The following is a 19378-nucleotide window of genomic DNA, read 5'->3' as shown; positions in this document are numbered from 1 at the left end:
TAAGTACCTTGCTGAACTGGAGCCTTAGTAAGCTATTTAGGAAGTGTATTTGTTCATTTGGGAGCTTTCTCACAGTTTCACTCTAACTGAAAAATTAGAACTTAGCATGATTACCCTACTAAATGAATGTTTATTGCTGCCTCTGACCATGGTGCAGGATTAATAAAGAGACAGAAATGTTTCTCCATGATCCCATAAATTATTTAGTACAAATCTGTTTTAGGTTAACAACCTATTTTTCTTTAATACACAGTTTTTGCAAATTACTTCTATGCCCTTTAAGTTTAAAAAGAATGCATAAAACAAAGGCTGATTCCTTTAGAAAAAGACAGTGTTACTTGTGCTGTGTGCAAGTAAAATATTTTTTAAGTAGCTTGAGCAATAAAAAAACAAATTTACAAAGTTTATTATAGATTGTGCCATCTGGATAAATTGAATTTGATGTTTTCCAATAGATAACATCTGTGTATTAGGCAATGCAACCTGGTGTGTTATCCACAATTAGTGCGTATAAAACAAACACAGTTTGTCCTTGTGCACAGCTTCCATATATATATTTTTAGGTTTGATGATGCTGCCACTTGGAAATGACTTTTACATGAGATTTTTTTTAAAAAAAGAAAACCTGTTAGAAATAACATAAGGGTGGGGGAAATATCCAAGAACTTCAGAGTTATTAAATGTGACAAATGCCATCACAAAGCTGCGTGTTGATTATTACAGTATGGTAATTAGATAACAAAAATATTGGTTAGGATACAGTCCCCACATACAGCTAAACACCGAATGCAACACTAGAGGTTAGGGTGTTTCTCTTCTAGGTGTCAGAGTCAGACTGAAAGGTGTCATACTGAAAGGTGAACTGTCAGGCTGGAGGGAGGTTACTAGTGGAGTTCCTCAGGGATCAGTTTTGGGACCAATCTTATTTAATCTTTGTATTACTGACCTTGGCACAAAAAGTGGGAATGTGCTAATAAAGTTTGTGGACAACACAAAGCTGGGAGGTATTGCTAATAAAGAGAAGGACCGGGATATCATACAAGAAGATCTGGATGTCCTTGTAAACTGGAGTAATAGGCACCAAGGGTCGGTGCTGGGGCCGGTTTTGTTCAATATCTTCATTAACGATCTGGAGGATGGTGTGGACTGCACCCTTAGCAAGTTTGCAGATGACACTAAACTGGGAGGAGTGGTTGATACGCTGGAGGGTAGGGATAGGGTACAGAGGGACCTAGACAAATTAGAGGATTGGGCCAAAAGAAATGTGATGAGGTTCAACAAGGACAAGTGCAGAGTCCTGCACTTAGGACGGAAGAATCCCATGTACTGCTACAGACTAGGGACCGAATGGCTGGGCAGCAGTTCTGCAGAAAAGGACCTACGGGTTACGGTGGACGAAATGCTGAATATGAGTCAACAGTGCGCCCTTGTTGCCAAGAAGGCTAATGGCATTTTGGGTTGTATAAGTAGGGGCATTTCCAGCAGATCGAGGGATGTGATCATTCCCCTCTATTCAGCACTGGTGAGGCCTCATTTGGAGTACTGTGTCCAGTTTTGGGCCCCACACTACAAGAAGGATGTGGATAAATTGGAGACAGTCCAGCGGAGGGCAACAAAAATGATTAGGGGGCTGGAGCACATGACTTATGAGGAGAGGCTGAGGGAACTGGGATTGTTTAGTCTGCAGAAGAGAAGAATGAGGGGGGATTTGATAGCTGCTTTCAACTACCTGAAAGGGGGTTCCAAAGAGGATGGATCTAGACTGTTCTCAGTGGTAGAAGATGACAGAACAAGGAGTAATGGTCTCAAGTTGCAGAGGGGGAGGTTTAGGTTGAACATTAGGAAAACCTTTTTCACTAGTAGGGTGGTGAAGAACTGGAATGGGTTACCTAGGGAGGTGGTGGAATCTCCTTCCTTAGAGGTTTTTAAGGTCAGGCTTGACAAAGCCCTGGCTGGGATGATTTAGTTGGGTTTGGTCCTGCTTTGAGCGGGGGGTTGGACTAGATGACCTCCTGAGGTCCCTTCCAACCCTGAGATTCTATGATTCTATGAATAGGATGAAATTTAATAGTAAAAAGTGCAAGGTCATGCATTTAGGGATTAATAACAAGAATTTTGGTTATAAATTTGGGACACATCCGTTGGAAGTAACAGAGGAGGAAAAGGACCTTGGAGTATTGGTTGATCACATGATGACTATGAGCCACCAATGTGATATGGCCGTTAAAAAAGCTAATGCGGTTTTAGGATGCATCAGGCGAGGTATTTCCTGTAAAGATAAGGCGGTGTTAGTACCGTTATACAAGGCACTGGTGAGACCTCATCTGGAATACTGTGTGCAGTTCTGGTGTCCCATGTTTAAGAAGGATACATTCAAACTGGAACAGGTTCAGAGAAGGGCTACTAGGATGATCTGTGGAATGGAAAACCTGTCTTATGAAAGGAGACTGAAAGAGCTTGGCTTGTTTAGCCTAACCAAAAGAAGGCTGAGGGGAGATATAATCGCTCTTTATAAATATATCAGAGGGATAAATATCAGGGAGGGAGAGGAATTATTTAAGCTTAGTACCAATGTGGACAAAAGAACAAATGGATATAAACTGGATACTAGGAAGTTTAGACTTGAAATTAGATGAAGGTTTCTAACCATTAGAGGAGTGAAGTTCTGGAACAGCCTTCCAAGGGGAGTAGTGGGGGAAAAAGACATATCTGGCTTCAAGACTAAGCTTGATAAGTTTATGGAGGGGATGGTATGATGGGATAGCCTAATTTTGACAATTAATTGATCTTTGATTATTAGCAGGTAAATAGGCCCAATGGTCTGTGATGGGATGTTAGATGGGGTGGGATCTGAATTACTACAGAGAATTCTTTCCTGGGTGTCTGTCTGGTGAGTCTTGCCCACATGCTCAGGGTTTAACTGATCGCCATATTTGGGGTCGGGAAGGAATTTTCCTCCAGGGAAGATTGGCAGAGGCCCTGGAGGTTTTTCGCCTTCCTTTGCAGCATGGGGCACAGGCCACTTGCAGAGGATTCTCTGCACCTTGAGGTCTTTAAACCATGATTTGAGGACTTCAGTAACTCAGACATAGATCAGGGGTTTGTTACAGGAGTGGGTGGGTGAGATTCTGTGGCCTGCATTGTGCAGGAGATCAGACTAGATGACCATAATGGTCCCTTCTGGTCTTAAGTCTATGAGAGTAGCAGCCATGTTAGTCTGTATCAGCAAAAAGAACAGGCGTACTTGTGGCACCTTAGGGCTTGGCTACACTTACAAATTTGCAGCGCTGCAGCAGGGTGTGAAAACACACCCTCTCCAGCGCTGCAAATTGCGCCAGTGTGGTCAAAGCCCCAGCACTGGGAGCGCGGCTCCCAGCGCTGTACGTTATTCCCCACAGGGAGGTGGAGTACGGACAGCGCTGGGAGAGCTTTGACTACACTTAGCGCTTCAAAGCGCTGCCGTGGCAGCGCTGCCGTGGCAGCGCTTTGAAGTGCAAGTGTAGCCAAAGCCTGAGACTAACAAATTTATTTGAGCAATAGCTTTCGTGGGCTACAGCCCACTTCATCAGATGCATAGAATGGAACATACAGTAAGAAGATATTTATACATACAGAGAACATGAAAAGGTGGAAGTACCCATACCAACTGTAAGAAGCTAATTAATTAAGAGAAGTTATTATCAGCAGGGGAGAAAAACTTTAGAAGTGGTAATCAAGATGGCCCATTTCGGACAGTTGACACGAAGGTGTGAGTATACTTTAACATGGGGAAATAGAGTCAATTAGTGTAATGACCGAGCCATTCCCAGTCTCTGTTCAAACCTAAGTTAATGGTATCTAGTTTGCAAATTAATTCAAGTTCAGCAGCTTCTTGTTGGAGTCTCTTTTTGAAGCTTTTCTTTTGCAAAATTGCCATCTTAATGTCTGTCACTGAGTAATTAGAGAGGTTGAAGTGTTCTCCTACTGGTTTTTGAATGTTATGATTCCTGATGTCAGATTTGTGTCCGTTTATTCTTTTGAGTAGAGACTGTCCGGTTTGGCCAATGTACATGGCAGAGGGGCATTGCTGGCACATGATGGCATATATCACATTGGTAGATGTGCAGGTGAACGAGCCCCTGATGGCATGGCTGATGTGATTAGGTCCTGTGATGGTGTCACTCGAATAGATATGTGGACAGAGTTGGCAGTGGGGTTTGTTGCAAGGATAGGTTCCTGGGTTAGTGTTTTTGTTGTATGGTGTGTGGTTGCTGGTGAGTATTTGCTTCAGGTTGGGGGGCTGTCTGTAAGCGAGGAGAGGTCTGTCTTTCTCTGTTTATAAAGATTGATTGATTGACCTCAGTCAGGAGCATCACTTCACTCTCTCTGCAATCATTAGGGTACTTATGGTAAAAGCTATCAAGGATGTATTGTATAATACTGAGGGTATGTCTATACTACAAGTGCTACAGCTGCAGCACTGCAGCTATGCCACTGTAGTGTAGATACTTGATACAGTGATGAAAGGGGGCTTTCTGTTGGTATAGTATATCCACTTGGTCGCTATGTCAGTGGAAAAATTCTTCCATCAACCTATTTGCAGCTATTGTGGGGATCAGTTCCACTTAATTACCTCACAACTGGACACACTACTTTTCTTATTTACTTTAGGTGTAGATGGGGCCTAAGGGTTGTACCATGTGACTACAAGAGAGTATTACAGTGATATAGGGTGACCGTGTTTCCCTATGCCGAATACGGGACACCTGGTAAAATTACTCCAGAGTCCAACGCCAGGCAGTCATAGAAATGTTCAAATTAACATCAAGTTGACTGAGCCCCTGTTAGAAACAAATACTGCATAGTTGGATTCTTTTTATTTACCTACTTATCTTTAGGGCTTTAGGGTTCACACAAGGAGGGGTAATACACACACCCCTACCCCTCACACATACACACGGGGAGGGGTGACACACACACATACTCCCATACACCTCTCTCACACACCTCCCTGCCTGATGCTCTCTCACCTCCTGAGGTGACATGGGGTGTGGGGGGAAGACACACAGGGTCACATGCCCCCCCTCCAGATTTCCACCAGGTTCACACCAGAATGTGGCCAGCACCAGCCTTTCCTCACTCTGCAGAAGGGAAAGGATGGTAGCTGCTTCCAGCTGCAGGGGAGGAGGATGGGGTGGGGGGGAAAGGGATGACCTGGCCTGTGTCTTTGCAGAGCTCATCTCTTCCTTGCCCTCCCCCGCCCCACCCCCCACCACTCCCATGTGGCTGGAATCAGCTTGTACCTTCCTCCACACCGTGTCAAAAGGCAGCTAACCCCTCCAGTCTGCTGCTGGCCACTGACATAACCTAGCCACCTCCAGCTACAGCACGGGCAGGAAGGGGTTAAGTCCTAAGGCTGCATTGTGCACTAGAGCCCGGGGAACCTGACTGCAGGAGCTTCAGCAAACCTGGCCAGAGAGGTGGCTCAGCAGGGGCAGGACCCAGGGCGGGGGTGGGGTGAAGAAGGTGCTAAGCCCCTGCCCAGGGGCTGCTGTGGATCCTGCAGATTTAGGGAGTGAAAAGGCTGGAAATCGCTTCTCTTCCCTCCTTCCCCCTGCTGTCACTCCAGAGCTTAGCTGAGGGATGGAGAGGTTTCCTCATGCCAGCACTGTGTGGAGCTTTGGCACATGCAGGGCTCAGCTCCTCTTGATCAGCACCCTCGGACAGAGGGTCCTGGGCTTTCCCAGGGCACTGCCCAGCCAGAGGTAGTGGGGGAAGGAAGGAACCTGGTGGCCAGACTGTTGGTTAGCTCAGTGCTTCAACCAGGGGCTAGCTCTCCACACAGTGCTGGGTGCGAGATGTGCCCTGCTGGGGGGAGGCTATGGAGGAGCAGTGGGGTTGGTGGAGGGGGAAGAGGCAAAGTAGATAGACGACAGCGAGAGGGGACGCATGTAAAAGGCCAGTGGGTGAGCAGCAGAGGCAACATGGAACTGGCCGCCGCCTGGGGCCTGCCCACATTCACCAACCACCGCAGCTTGCAGCCAGTGCCAGCCAGAAAGGGGATTGGGGGGCAGGGCCCTGCTGGCCAAGAGCTGGCACGCAGCAGGGGCTGTGTTGATGGACCAGCAGGAGGAGTGGCTGGCCCTGTGCACTGCATCTTCACCCCGACACCAGCCTTACACACCTACCCCCATCATTGGCCACTGGACCCCCCCACTCACCGTCGGTGGCTTGTGAGCAGGGATCCGGCCAGCAGCAGGACCCACTAGTACTGATGCGGGGGAGACAGAAAATATGGGGCAATTTGCCTGTTTTTAAGAAAAAGTCAGAACATCTGCAGGGAGTACTTAAACATGGGATGTCTTTTAAAAATGGGACGTCTGGTCACCCTACAGTGATATGAATCTGTACCTATTTTCTAGAGATAGCACTACTAACATTTTACCGTCATTGTGAATTTCTATGATGTGTCCATGGAAGGAAATTCATGCAGTCATCTCAAACTCATGCCTATAAAATCTTATATCACAACATATCACCATGAACTATGTACACACACCAGCAGAAAGGGAAGATTTTGAGCATTCCACTGGGACACAGAATACTTGTTTCTTGTCATTTCTGAAATGCCAGATGTGAAACATAAGATAATGTTAAAGCTATTTAAAATAACAATGAGACCTTTCGAAGACATTCATCTCCCTCCAGTGCCTGTAAAGTCGTACTCAGCATGACCAGTATATCTAGGGGAGAGATTTCATTAATAGCACCAATTAAAAAAAACACACCATCAAAAACAAAATGCACCTTTCTGTACACTGGGTGTTGGTACCATACAAAGGTATTCTGACTCTGAAGTCAATGGAGTAAGATGTTGCTGATCAGGAGCAAGGGTATCCGAATCTGGCCTATAATTAATTTAATGGAATAGCTTTCTCATCACTACCTCATCATTATATGTCATCTGCAGGAGCATCCTCAGGTGCCATTGACTTATTACCCACTCCTAGTGCAGCAACTAACTGGACAGCTGGGCTTCTGATAGACAACAATGACATGATTTTTAAATTTGATGGAAAACAAGGAGCCAAAATTCCTGATGGAATAGTACCAAAGAATTTAACCGATCAATTCACTATCACTATGTGGATGAAACATGGACCTAGTCCAGGACTGAGAGCTGAAAAAGAAACCATTCTTTGCAACTCTGACAAGACGGGTGAGTCTATTTATTTTAAATCTTTTTGGCAGAGCTCATGGTGGCATGGGTGGAGTTTTTCTTCCTATCAGTTAATATATTCTGAAAGGAAGCCATAAATCTTGAGTATTGTGTCTCTGAAAGTTTTACACATTCCTTAGTTGGGTGGTAACTGAGCTCAGTGACAGTTTCCACAATACTTTTGCATTTCTCAAAACTCATCTAAGGATTTTTGGAGAGCATTTGACAAAATGGGGAAAATTCGTTTTAATTTTTCATTATTTAGATTTGGGAAATTAGTGTTTGTGTTAATTGAAATCAGATTAAATATTAATTGGAAAACTGCTGACCTAATTAATCCATAAACTAAATGGATAGGACCTAATCCTCAAAGGTGCTAAGCACCTGCAGCTTTCACTAAACTCATGAGGAGGTACAATTCTGCAATAAAGTAGAATGTTATGTCTGTTGGTTTGTTTTGAAGTGTATATTGCTTATACAGGCAGAATTTTTATGAGGCAAATTCAGCTAGACACAGCAATTATGACACTGCAGTGGTTTAAGCCTCTTTATTTGTTATATATTTTTAGAAATGAATCGACACCATTACGCACTTTATGTGCACAACTGTCGTCTGGTGTTTCTGCTGCGAAAAGATTTTGACCAGGCTGATACATTTCGCCCGGCAGAGTTCCACTGGAAGCTGGATCAGGTACTTGGGCTCCTTTTATTATCTGTATGTAACCTGCACTTACAAGGGAATGGTTCTCTATCCCCCTCTAAAGGAAGAACCACATAGATGTTGAAGAGTTTGCTGCAGGCTTTGAGCTGTTTTTTATCTCGGTGTGGTAGAGCCTTGTAATTTTAGATCCAGAGGTCCTGGGTTTGATTCCCATTGTTGACAACTACACAGGGGCAACACATTACATATAGTTCCTAAAGAAGTCCTCCATTCACTATCAGAAGCCTGTTTTTATTTGCACAACAGAACTGATTTAGACCTTTCCAATAAGCACTTTGCTGACATGGAGACAAGTACTTGATGGTGCATGTTGACTTGTCTTTCCTAGTCTGTAGACGCCTATGTTCAGTTGCTGTTATATTTAATTTTGCTTGATTATGAAGAACGCTTTGTGGAGAAAATATTAAGTAGCCAAAAGTTGCCTTCCAGAGAATTATTAATTCTAGTCAAGATAAGGATGATGCAAACACACATTTTTACAGACTAATATTTGCTTAAACTGAGTTTTTGTAACATTTTTGAGCACAAAATGTAAAGTTCACATACTAATTATGCTAATTGTTTAATCCCTTACTTTACTGTTAAAATTGTCAAAACTGCTATCCAGTGTCCAGGGGTGAATGAGGGCCTGAAGCTGTGAGTCAATGGAGCTATGACAGTTTACATGAGCAGACTTGCCTCACATCTTTAACTGAAGTTTAAACATCATCCCAGCTATTTAGCTACAGTTCTTTGATGTGTATCTTGAAGATGCCGGAGGATTTAATCTAGAGACAATTGAATGAGCCCTTAGGGACAGTTTGAGATTAACATAGCCATGCTGTGAGTTATGTCTCTGGAGAGAGCTGAAGAGCTTCACTCAGTTGAAGGATCTCTGCTGGAGCAGATACCATTAGAAGGGAATCCAAACCAGTAATTGGCATATTATCTTTCCATATTTACTGCTCAGTGAAATACTATCAGCCTGAATGTCAGTAGAGAACCATTTTTATACTTAAAATATGCCCTCCATACTATATAATATCAGGCATTGACCAACATTGAAGATGGACTGAAAATTTTTATGTAGGGGACGGAGACCCTATTACTTAAAACCATTCAATGATAGAAGAGACTTATTAGATCAACTAGTTCATTTTTCTTTTCTCTGCTAGTGTAGGATGATACCCACAATATATTTTCTAGTGATCTTCCCTGCTGAAACAATAGGGTAAGTGTAAAGTATACATAACGTTTGTTATGGTTAGGGCGACTAGGTTTCTGTGACCCTTAGTTACTATTGTCCCAGTCGTACTGCAGGAGGCTTTGGCATCTAGGAAAGGTCACTTCTCATGTAAGCGCACTCCCTGTTGCTATTCCTTCTGGCCTTCCAGCACCATCTGCAAATTCTTACTGAACCCAACCAGATTGAAAAGCTTTCCCAGAGTTTCAAAGACAATTTCAATGGAATGTAGGTGCCTAATCTACTGAGGTGAAAATCCCACTAGGTGCCTTTCTGCTTTTTTTAAGGCACCTGAATACCTTTGAAAATCTGGCCCTCTAAGCTCAGTTAGGCCAAGATCTAGTACGTGACCTCTCAGTCTTTGAAATGAATAGTTTAAGTGCTAGCGTGATGGAACCTGGGCTGTTTCGGATTAACCAGATTCTCACAACCTGGAACACACTGTAATGTGAAAAGCTGCAGACTTCATGGCTTGTACGCAGTTCAGGAAGAAAAAACAGAGGTTGATACAGTGGGCCCAGCACAGAGCATCTGTTAATTGAAAGTAAAAGGTGGGAGGATACTTTATTGGGCATAAGGTACTACATGACCTTGACAACAATTTGATGCTCGTTTGAGCTGAGAGGAGTCCAGTGACCTCAGGCGCAAGAGGCACATGGATTATCTTTCACTTGTGCTGTGGAGCAATAGAATCCATGGTACCAGACTCTAAGTGTTCCCTATTTAGCCCACAAGATGTTTGATGTTCTGAAGCAAAGATCACAGAAGGCCACTCGTTTTCATCTTGAATATAATTTCTTATACTCCATTTATATCTACAGCAGGAAGACATAACTGAGTCCCAAACTCCATCCTGGGGTAAAGGCACAGCACAGGTAGCCATGTCAGACATTGCATAGCTACTCTTCTTGTAGTGTTTCCTCCTTTTGGAATATGATGCAGCTGGCACAGTTATAACACACAGGGAGCTTCGGCAACCTCCACACAGTAGCAGCTGCAAAGTTAGCTGTGGGCAGGTTAGGCTGCTAAATCTACTCCTAGGTTGATGGGGTTCTTTTCAGTATGGTATGTATTTATCCTATGCCTTCCATTAAAGTTAATGGAAGCGTCACAAAGCTACATTTTTGCACATGGTGCTGAACATTCACCCTATACTCCTCCACTGACCTGAAAGTGTCATAACCTTGGGCCTGTACCTGCAGAGCACATTTAACCTCTTAGCTGTATATGTGCCAAAACACCAATAGACAAGACTGTAGGACTTTAAATTGAAGGGACCCTTGTTATTCATAAGAAACATTAAAAAAATGAATATAGACTACCACTGATTTTTTTTAATCCCCACTTTAATCATCTCTGAAATTGATTGCAGCTGTCAGTATAGTTTGCAAGTGAGCCCATTAGTAATGAACCAGAAGATAAGGTGCAGATAACTTTCAGGAAAATCAGTGTGTATCTCATATGCGCACACTGTTAGCATAGCTGCAAGGTTTCCTAAACAACTGAGCGACAGATGCCCAGTAGGTAGCAGCTTCCCTAATCTTCTGGCAACTCCTAGCTTATTGTGCATAGGTGTTTACTTCATTTCAATATGCAAAATCAAACCGTTTATTTTTTGTTTTTGTAAATTTCCTATACAGCAGTTTAAAAGGACACTTGTCAGGCATTTTCCAGAGCTTTTTAAATTATTTATTTTCTCGGAGTTAATTATAGAGCCCATTTTTCAAACTTTGGTATATATTATGAGCTGATTTATCACAGAATCCATATAATGGCATCTAAATGGGCACTTAGTTGCCTAAAATGGCTATATAGGAGTTTAAATCCATATTTAAAATCCTAACTTTAGGCACTCAAATATAAAAATTGGGTTATATAAATAATGATCTCTTGAAAAGGAATCTGAAAAGTGTTTCCTTAATGTTTTTCCTCTTCAACTTGTGAGATTATTGGTGAATGAGTGTAGAGTTATTCTTTATTTGTTACTTCCTCCCACACATTGTGGAATAATTGGATGAGGCTGGTTATTGTAGAATTTGAACTTTTTTGAAATTTCCTTTGGGCTTAGCTGAGCCAGTGGAGTATCCCCCAGAGTATTTGTAACCAGTGGTCTGCTGTTGATGAAGTTATAGTAGATATCCCTCAAGTTTCCCAGCGGCCACTGGTACTGCCTACATTCTCAGTAAACTTTCTCTACAGTAGGTCTTTTAACCAATTGCCATTCAAAGGGTCAACGTCTCATAGGATAATAAATATTTGGGGTGAAATCCTGGCCTTCTTTAAATCAATGGGAAAACTCTCATTGACTTCAGTGAGGCCAGAATTTTACCCTAGAGATGTAAAACCAGTTAAATCTTCTAGTCTTTCTTCCTGCCAATGCAAGATTGTTTCTTAAAGCGTGGTAGGTGATTGTGTTTACAGCTCTACTGTAGAGTTTGCAAGTAGCTTTCCTCCTTCTCATCAACCTCCTCAGAAAAACTCCTTTCCACCTGACATTTCTGAAGCTTGGTCTCCTGCCAAGAGAGAAATCTTTCTGTGAAACATTCAAGTTAATCAGAGATGGCTTTTTGGAGATCCAAGAGTTTAAAAATGAATCCTTTTCTCGTTTGAAAAAAGGTCTATAAGAGGTTTTATTGGAGTATCCTATCATATCATATGGCTTAGAAATTCCATATGTGTCTAATGTGTATCATGCAGTTGCAGTTATTTGGGGGAGCTTAGGTGCTTAATATTAGAGTTATAGGCTATAATTTTTTAGCCTTGGCTGGGGTGGGAAAAGTTCCCTCCTATCTCAATCTACTTTATACTTCTGCTCCTGCGAGATTTCCTCTGACCCATACAGGATTGAGTCCAAATAATTTGTATAATGAGCCATAGTTTTAAAGCCTTTTGGTAATAGTGGAGGACATTGCATTAAATAGGCCAATGCACAATATATTTCACGCTCTGTGCACCATGGATATTGCATTTTTCATACTAGTATGCAAGACTTAATCAAAGCCAAGACATTTTCCCCCTAAATCAACATCTAAAGCAGTAATCTTATTTTGATCTTTCAGCCAAGGACAAAATAATTTTTAATTCACACTCCAATTATTTTCTGTCTCTTGCTATTTTGCTCATATTGAATCTGGTCCTGTAGCCCATTGGCAAAATCTTCATTGAGTCCCTGCAAAAATGGCTGCACTGCAGGATCTAGGAGCATGATGCAGTCATTCTAAATTGGCAAAAATGGATAAAGATGCAGAAAAGTTTCTTTTCAAAGTCGAGATAAGCTGCTCTGAATAATCCAAAGTGAGTCTAAAGCACACATTGTACTACAACAGCCTCAAGTTTAGTTTTATCATACAGAAAACAGTAATTGTTCATAGTAAGAGAGTAGGTTATTCAAATTAATCAGAATATAATGTGTTCTATCTGTCTGCCTATACACAGTGCACATGGTGTTTGGTAGGCCTCTATTTACATGTAACTGACTCACTTCCGATGTAGAATAGGAGCTTATGGCTCCCTTGTACACACCCTTGTTCTTTAACACACTGCATTTCTATTTACTTTGGAGAGTAAGCAACTGTGCATGTGTGTGATAGTGCTTTAGCTGCTTTTTCCAAGATATGCAGCTATGCATGCTGTGTTATCATAGGGTAAAACTAAAGGGATTGGAATCGGATATATAACCTTTCATATCCAGGGTAATAGTTTGAATTAGTTTTGTCAGTAGTAGCTGAAAGTTGTTACTATATGATGGCTGTTCAGCCTATATGAAATTAGGAAACAGACTGAGACTACTTCCTAGAGGACAAGTGACCATAATGTGAAAATCATAAAAGGCATCTTTATTGACAGACTCAGCAGAGAGGACAATGAATGGTTATGGAGACTGAACTATCCTCTGAACCCTACAATGCTGGGATGTATTGATGGGACAGTGTGCCATAAACTTGCACTGCCGTGTGTGTGTGTGTGTGTGTGTGTAAAAATCTGGCACCTTTCCTTGACAGTTTAAAAAAATGTTAGTGACTTTAATCACTTTATTTGAGGCTCAAAAGAGTTTCAATTCTTAAGCACATTACTTCTTCACCAATTGGTATGCAGGCCTGTAGTGCACTGTGCATACATCCTTAATAAGCCTCCTACAGACAGAAAATTAGAAAACACCTAACTTGGATCCTACACAGCCAGCAGAAGAAAAACGATAGATGAATCATGCTAATCCTGTGACTAAGAAGAAAATATCCCAGGCCTCAGACAGCCTCTGCGGCATCCAAAGCACCCCTAGTCTATTACATTCTAACCTCTAATGCAGGCCTGCACAACACGCGGGCCGCAGGCCGCATGCAGCCCGCAGAGCCTCACTGTGCGGCCCGCAAGGGGATTCTAAATCCCCCGCACACGGCGCTCTGCGGGCAGCTCAGAGCCCTTTGAATCCCGGCCGCGGCCAGGAAGCAAAGAGCTCTGGGCTGCCGACAACCACGGGGAGTCCAGAGCCCTTTGAATCTCAGCCGCGGCCGGGAGTCAAAGGGCTCTGGGTTGCCAGCAGCCGCGGGGAGCCCAGAGCCCTTTAAATCCCAGCCGCGGGCCAGGAGTCAGAGGGCTCTGGGCTGCCTGCAGCGGTGGGAGCCCAGAGCCCTTTGAATCTCAGCCGCGGCCGGGAGTCAGAGGGCTCCAGGCTGTCCGCAGCGGCGGGAGCCCAGAGCCCTTTGAATCTCAGCCGCGGCCGGGAGTCAGAGGGCTCCGGGCTGTCCGCAGCGGCGGCGAGCCTAGAGCCCTTTAAATCCCAGCTGCGGCCAGGAATCAAAAGGCTCTGGGCTGCCCGCAGAGATTCTCAGCCGCGGCTGGGATTTTAAGGGCTCAGGGCTCCCCGCGGCTGCGGGCAGCCCAGAGCCGTTTGAATCCCGGCATGCGGCTGCTGTTTGCCCCCTCCCCAGACCTCTGCCCCAACTTCCCCCCAGGACCCCCACCCCCAATCTAACACCGCTGGTCCTTGTCCCCTGATACCCCTCTCCTGGGACTCTTGCCCCTAACTGCCGCCCAGAACCTCACCCCCATCTAAATGCTGCTGCTCCTTGTCCCCCGATTGCTCCCTCCCAAGACCCCTGCTCCAACTGCCCCTTGGGACCCCACCCCCTATCTAAGCCTCCCTTCTCCTTGTCCCCAACTGCCCCTCCTGAGACCCCCAACTTTCCCCCAGGTCCCCACCCCCTACCTGTTCCCTGATAAACCCCTGGGACTCCCATGCCTATCCTACTGCTGCCTGTACCCTGACTGCCCCCCGGAACCCCCTACCCCTTCTCCAACCCCCAGCCCCCTTACCCTGCCACACAGGCCAGGGTGTCTGGCTCCATGCAGCTCCAGATACATTGCTGCCATGCTCCCCCGTGGAGCCCACAGCCCCCCCCCCCCCGAATGCTCAAGCTCAGTTTGGGCAGCTGTTACTTCATTTCTCCCAAACCAAATATACTGATCCACTCTAACTTGCTTTAGAAAAAGCAGGATAAAATTGAGCAAGAAATGCTTATTAGCACTGGAATTGCTATTTTCAACAGCCATTGCCTTTTTGTTTGTTTCAGGAAGACAGTGATATTACATTGGCAAATTCCCCATAGAAAGAAAGAGTGGAACAAAAGAATAATAAAGGCACCTCAACTTTTCCTCATTTATGGAGGACAGTCTTATAATATGCATCCAGATATCTTCCAATCACACAAGCTGAAAATTGTTCCACTTTACTGCACCTCTGTAACCATATGGGAACCAATCCTGTCTGTGTTTTGTGCACATCCAAAATTCCTGCTGAATGACCCGCCCTGGGAGTGTTACCAGTGACCCAGGGCTGGGGAGGCAGGAGGTGTGTGTGGGGGGGAGGCACTGGTGGAGGGGAGCCCAGGGCTGGGGCAGCAGGGGGTGTGGGTCAGTGGGGGGAGAGCCCAGGATTGGGGCAGCAGGGGGGGTGCAGGGGGGAGCCCAGGGCTGGGACAGGGGGCAGACAAGTTTTTTTTTGCTTGGGGCAGCAAAACACCTAGAACCGGCCCTGCCGGGTTCCCCCAGCCGCCAGAGCCCTGAGCCCTTTAATTTGACCCTGAGGGCTCCCAGCCACCTCTTCAGCTGGGAGCCCCCGGTTGATTTAAAATAAAGTATCACCTCCCCACCCCCAACCTTCCTTTTTGGCCCACAGCTGTTTTGGTGGGGCGGCGCTGGGGAAGGAGGGTTTATTTCTGCAGGGCTGGACAGCCCTGGGGCGGGGTGTTTCCTCGGGCCGGGAGGTTTCGGCCCTCGGCTGTTTTCTTTGGAGGAATGTGGCCCTCGCCGCTTTACGAGTTGTGCGGGCCTGCTCTAATGTCTTATCTAACACAGTTTATTTACCATTTTTCTTTCTCATTCTGAATGCTATTTTTGATCCACTGTATGTAGCATCTTGCTTCAAAGCAGCCTTTGCCAGCACAAAAATGTGCAAGTGCTGCAAATGTTCTTTGAGATCCCAATTTAAGGCATTTTTAATGTAATTGTTCTATCCCAGTTAACCACCAATCTTGACAAATGTATTGGATTTTGTGCTGTGCAAGACCAATTGTGTTACATGAGCCTGAAAACTCTTTTTATGCCAACTGATTTCTATAATATTGCTTTGTGCCTTTGTAAACCTGCTATGACCCTTGAAGAGGCATTGAGCTGCATTCAGAAATACCCCTCTTTGCATTTAATTTCAGTGATCAGGAGATATTTCTATGGATATTTGTGTGCTGCCTTTTCCGACAGTTCTCTCTCCTCCCCTCTCCCCCTCAGGAATATAAACAGTATTGCAATTTTATTACAGGGTAGGATTTTCAAAAGCAATCAGTGTTGTTTAACTTTGGTCCCATTGAAGTCAGTGGTAAAACGCCCATGGAAAATAAATGCTGTTTAAAATCAGGTACAGCATCAGGAAACAATGGAGGAAGAACATAGTACACACTCGCCTAGTAACGCTATGGAAGTCAATGGGAGTTCTATACATGGTGCACAAGCCAACCCTATATGTTGGGACCTGTATATACTGCAATAAGCTGTCACATCAAGTTGCCTTGTTTTTTTCTGAAATATTCATTTAGAAATTCTCCTGGAGCTTCAGGAATCGTTTTTTTTTAAAGATTTTTGTTTAATTAAATATGAAAGTAAATAATAGAATCAGTCCATTCTTCTTCTTTTATTTTTATATTGCGTTTATTTTGTGCCGTCCTTTGATTTCCAGTTATGCCACTGAAGTTTTTATAGAATGTGCACGACTGTATTGCGGAAGTTATCAGGCAAAGTTGGAGATTTGGGCAGCTGGGTAGGGGACATCTGTGACTTTTAGCTCACAGAAAGTCAGTTTAGCTTTTGGAGATTCAAGAGGCATATTAATTTTTTTGCAAGAGGGAAATGATAGATGTATTTTTCCCTCCCATTTGTGATTTTAAAAAAAGTGACGTTAAATGTAGTTTGGGCGTAAGGTATGAAAACGTGTATTTTTCTTTAAAACTCTGGCAGGATATTAGAAAGGAGCGGAATGGGGAACGTTTTTAGGTAGAAAATTCTCCATGAATCAGAGACAGAGAAGTTTCAGGAAGAATATTGTTATCCTAATTCTACTAAATAAAGCTCCTTTGTTCAATGTTAGATGAAAGCAACTGTGTGGTTCTTTGCCATAGTCACTAACCAGCATCTCTAACCAGATAACTATCTTCCAGTTTATCTAGATAGAATGGTTAGATATTTTACTGGAGCTGGATTTTTCTGTAACATTGAAACAATGATCAATATTGGCACTGAAACTGTAATGAATAAGTGTGTGTTAACCCTTTACATCATAACCTAAGAATGGCCATACAGGGTTAGACCAATGGTCCATCCAGCCCAGTATCCTGTCCTCTGACAGTGGCCAATGCCAGGTGATCCAGAGGGAAGGAACAGAACAGGTAATCATAAAGTGATGCACCTTCTGTCACCCATTCCCAGGTTCTGGTAAACAGAGGCTAGAGACACTTCAGAGAATGGTTTTGCATTTAGATGAAGGAGAGCAGTTTACACCTGTCTTAGAGCTATTGTTTTTGAATGTCTCCAGGCTCAAAGAAAATTCTATATCAGTTTTGCACTTATTCAAGGTCTAGAAGATTATCTTGGCAACAATAAGGCCTAGCAATGTAAATTTGTAGCTCCTTGTGCAAATTCTGTGTCAGGGGTGTATTTCTTGGTTATCTTTGTAGCTGCAGAATTGCAAAATACACAGGGCCCTACCTATATGAATTAATCAAATGTTAATGGCCTTTTTGCAATTTAGTGACGAGAAAACTGGATTATAACATTATTTCATCATGTGTGAACTATGGACCTAATTTAGTAGGACATATTGAAGTTACAGTGTGACAGCATATAGACATGCTGCAGTTATAGTACATAATAATCAGAGCTTTCAGGTGCTTTGACTGTCAATATGATAAAGCACTTTAATTATTTAAAGCTGTAATTAAACCATCCATATTTTTTGAAAGGGAATGTGAACTTACTGTGCTATCTGCATATTACAATTCTTAAGTCTTACAAAAATGACTCTCAATTCACCTGGAAACAAGTTTGCAAACGCTTGTATTTGACACTAATGTACAACAGTGAATATATATATATATACACACACACACACTACTTCACTGCAATAATTTATAAGTTTTGCATTTATTTGCCACCATTGACTGTCTCATGTCAAGGCTTCCGCACTGTGCTGAGGTAGTGCTAGATAAGAGCCATAGTTATGAATGTCATGACGTTTGTCCAATTATTGAAATCCATTCAGCCTCAGGACATGGAAAGTTATGTTGTCATGTAGATGCTTGCATTCAAGAGGTCTTGCATTCCTCTCAAGTTAGTAAAGTCTCGGCTCATGGCAGAGAGAGACTGGTGGTCGGTAAGAAGATGATTTATAACCTTTAGTATAATTCCTGCTGGCCAATTTCTAAAGCAGAATTAACGGCATCAGGAGGCCACTTTGGGTACAATGTCTACACTGCAGTTAAACACGCCTGGCTGACCTGTGCCGGCTGACTCGGGCTCGCAGGGCTTGGGCTATGGGTCAGTTTAATTGTGGTGCAGATGTTCTGTCTTGGGCTGTACCTCAAGCTTTGGAACCCTCCAACCTCAGCTGGCACTGGCCAGCCACAGGTTTTTCATTGCAGAGTGTAGACATACTCTTTCACAGCAAGAGGACAAGTGTGACAGTGCTGGGTGCTATGAGGGAAGAGCGCATAGTACTAATAATAATGAAACTTTTGTAAATGAAGAGGCAAGTGACAGACCATATTAAGGGTCTGGTCCAAATTCCAATGAACTCAGTGGAACAGCTCAATTGAATGGTTTGTTCAAGGGATATATAACGCAGAAAGCTTGCTAGTCTGCTTGGAATTTTCCCTCTGTCATATTATTATACATGACCACCATCCCCATTTCACAGATTGAGAAACTGAAGCGTAGATAAGTTAAACAACTTACCAAAGGTTATCCTGTGTGTTAGAGCAGAGCATAGAACTTGGGTCTTCTAACTTTCCGTTTCTGGGTTCAAACCACTAAAACATGTTGCCTCTGTATACTATATTAATGGATAATATTTTGAAATATGTTATTGTAACTGTTAATGGTTTCATGAAACCTAGGTCACTGGTTTTATAATATGAAACTCTATGGAGCCCAGGCCTGTGGGATCCCTGGATCTCTGACACTCCTTTGTCACCACCAAGGGAGATGGGCGAAGCAGCATCTCACTATACCTGGTAGGTCAGGTCCCACAGGCAGTTCTACTGTAGCACCTAAGGCCTGTGACCATGTAATTGGCTCACACTCATTATTTCAGCCAGGAAGTGACCTGTGTCAGCCATCTGAGCAACTGTGCAGACCTCTGCCCTACTGCCACATTGGACCCTGCACTGGCTTGCCTCCTCCAGTCCTGATCCAACCCTATTCCTGATTCCTGCTGTGCTCCTGACCTGCTCCTCCATTCTAGCTCCCACCTTGCTCTTGCTCCATGCCTGATCCTTGCCTCTCTCTGGTTCCTGCCCTTTCCCCTTGCTCTGACCATTAGTTCCCAATCCTGACTCTGACCTCCAGGCCTAACTTTTGATTCTGGCTCAACCCTTTGGCTGTTTCATTAGGTATCTGAGCCCAGCTGCGATCCTCCAGCTTTGATTGCTAGTCTTGACTCTGGTCCTGACTCTGGCTCAACCCCTGGCTCAGA

General features: G+C 43.8%; 1 protein-coding gene across 2 annotated transcripts in view; it reads left to right on the top strand.

The window, feature by feature from the left end:
* CLSTN2 (calsyntenin 2) overlaps nt 1–19378 on the top strand; it is a 695827-nt gene that overhangs the window by 599898 nt on the left and 76551 nt on the right. For both annotated transcript variants that reach the window (XM_039489461.1, XM_039489460.1), the window contains 2 exons: nt 6950–7198; nt 7768–7889. In XM_039489461.1, coding sequence (XP_039345395.1) covers nt 6950–7198; nt 7768–7889 — 371 coding nt within the window. The remainder of the gene's footprint in view (nt 1–6949; nt 7199–7767; nt 7890–19378) is intronic.

This window comes from Mauremys reevesii, linkage group 9 (genome assembly GCF_016161935.1).
Source record: "Mauremys reevesii isolate NIE-2019 linkage group 9, ASM1616193v1, whole genome shotgun sequence".
Lineage (NCBI taxonomy): Eukaryota > Metazoa > Chordata > Testudines > Geoemydidae > Mauremys > Mauremys reevesii.
The sequence above is the reverse complement of the archived record's forward strand: the minus strand, read 5'-3'. Positions and strand labels throughout refer to the sequence as shown.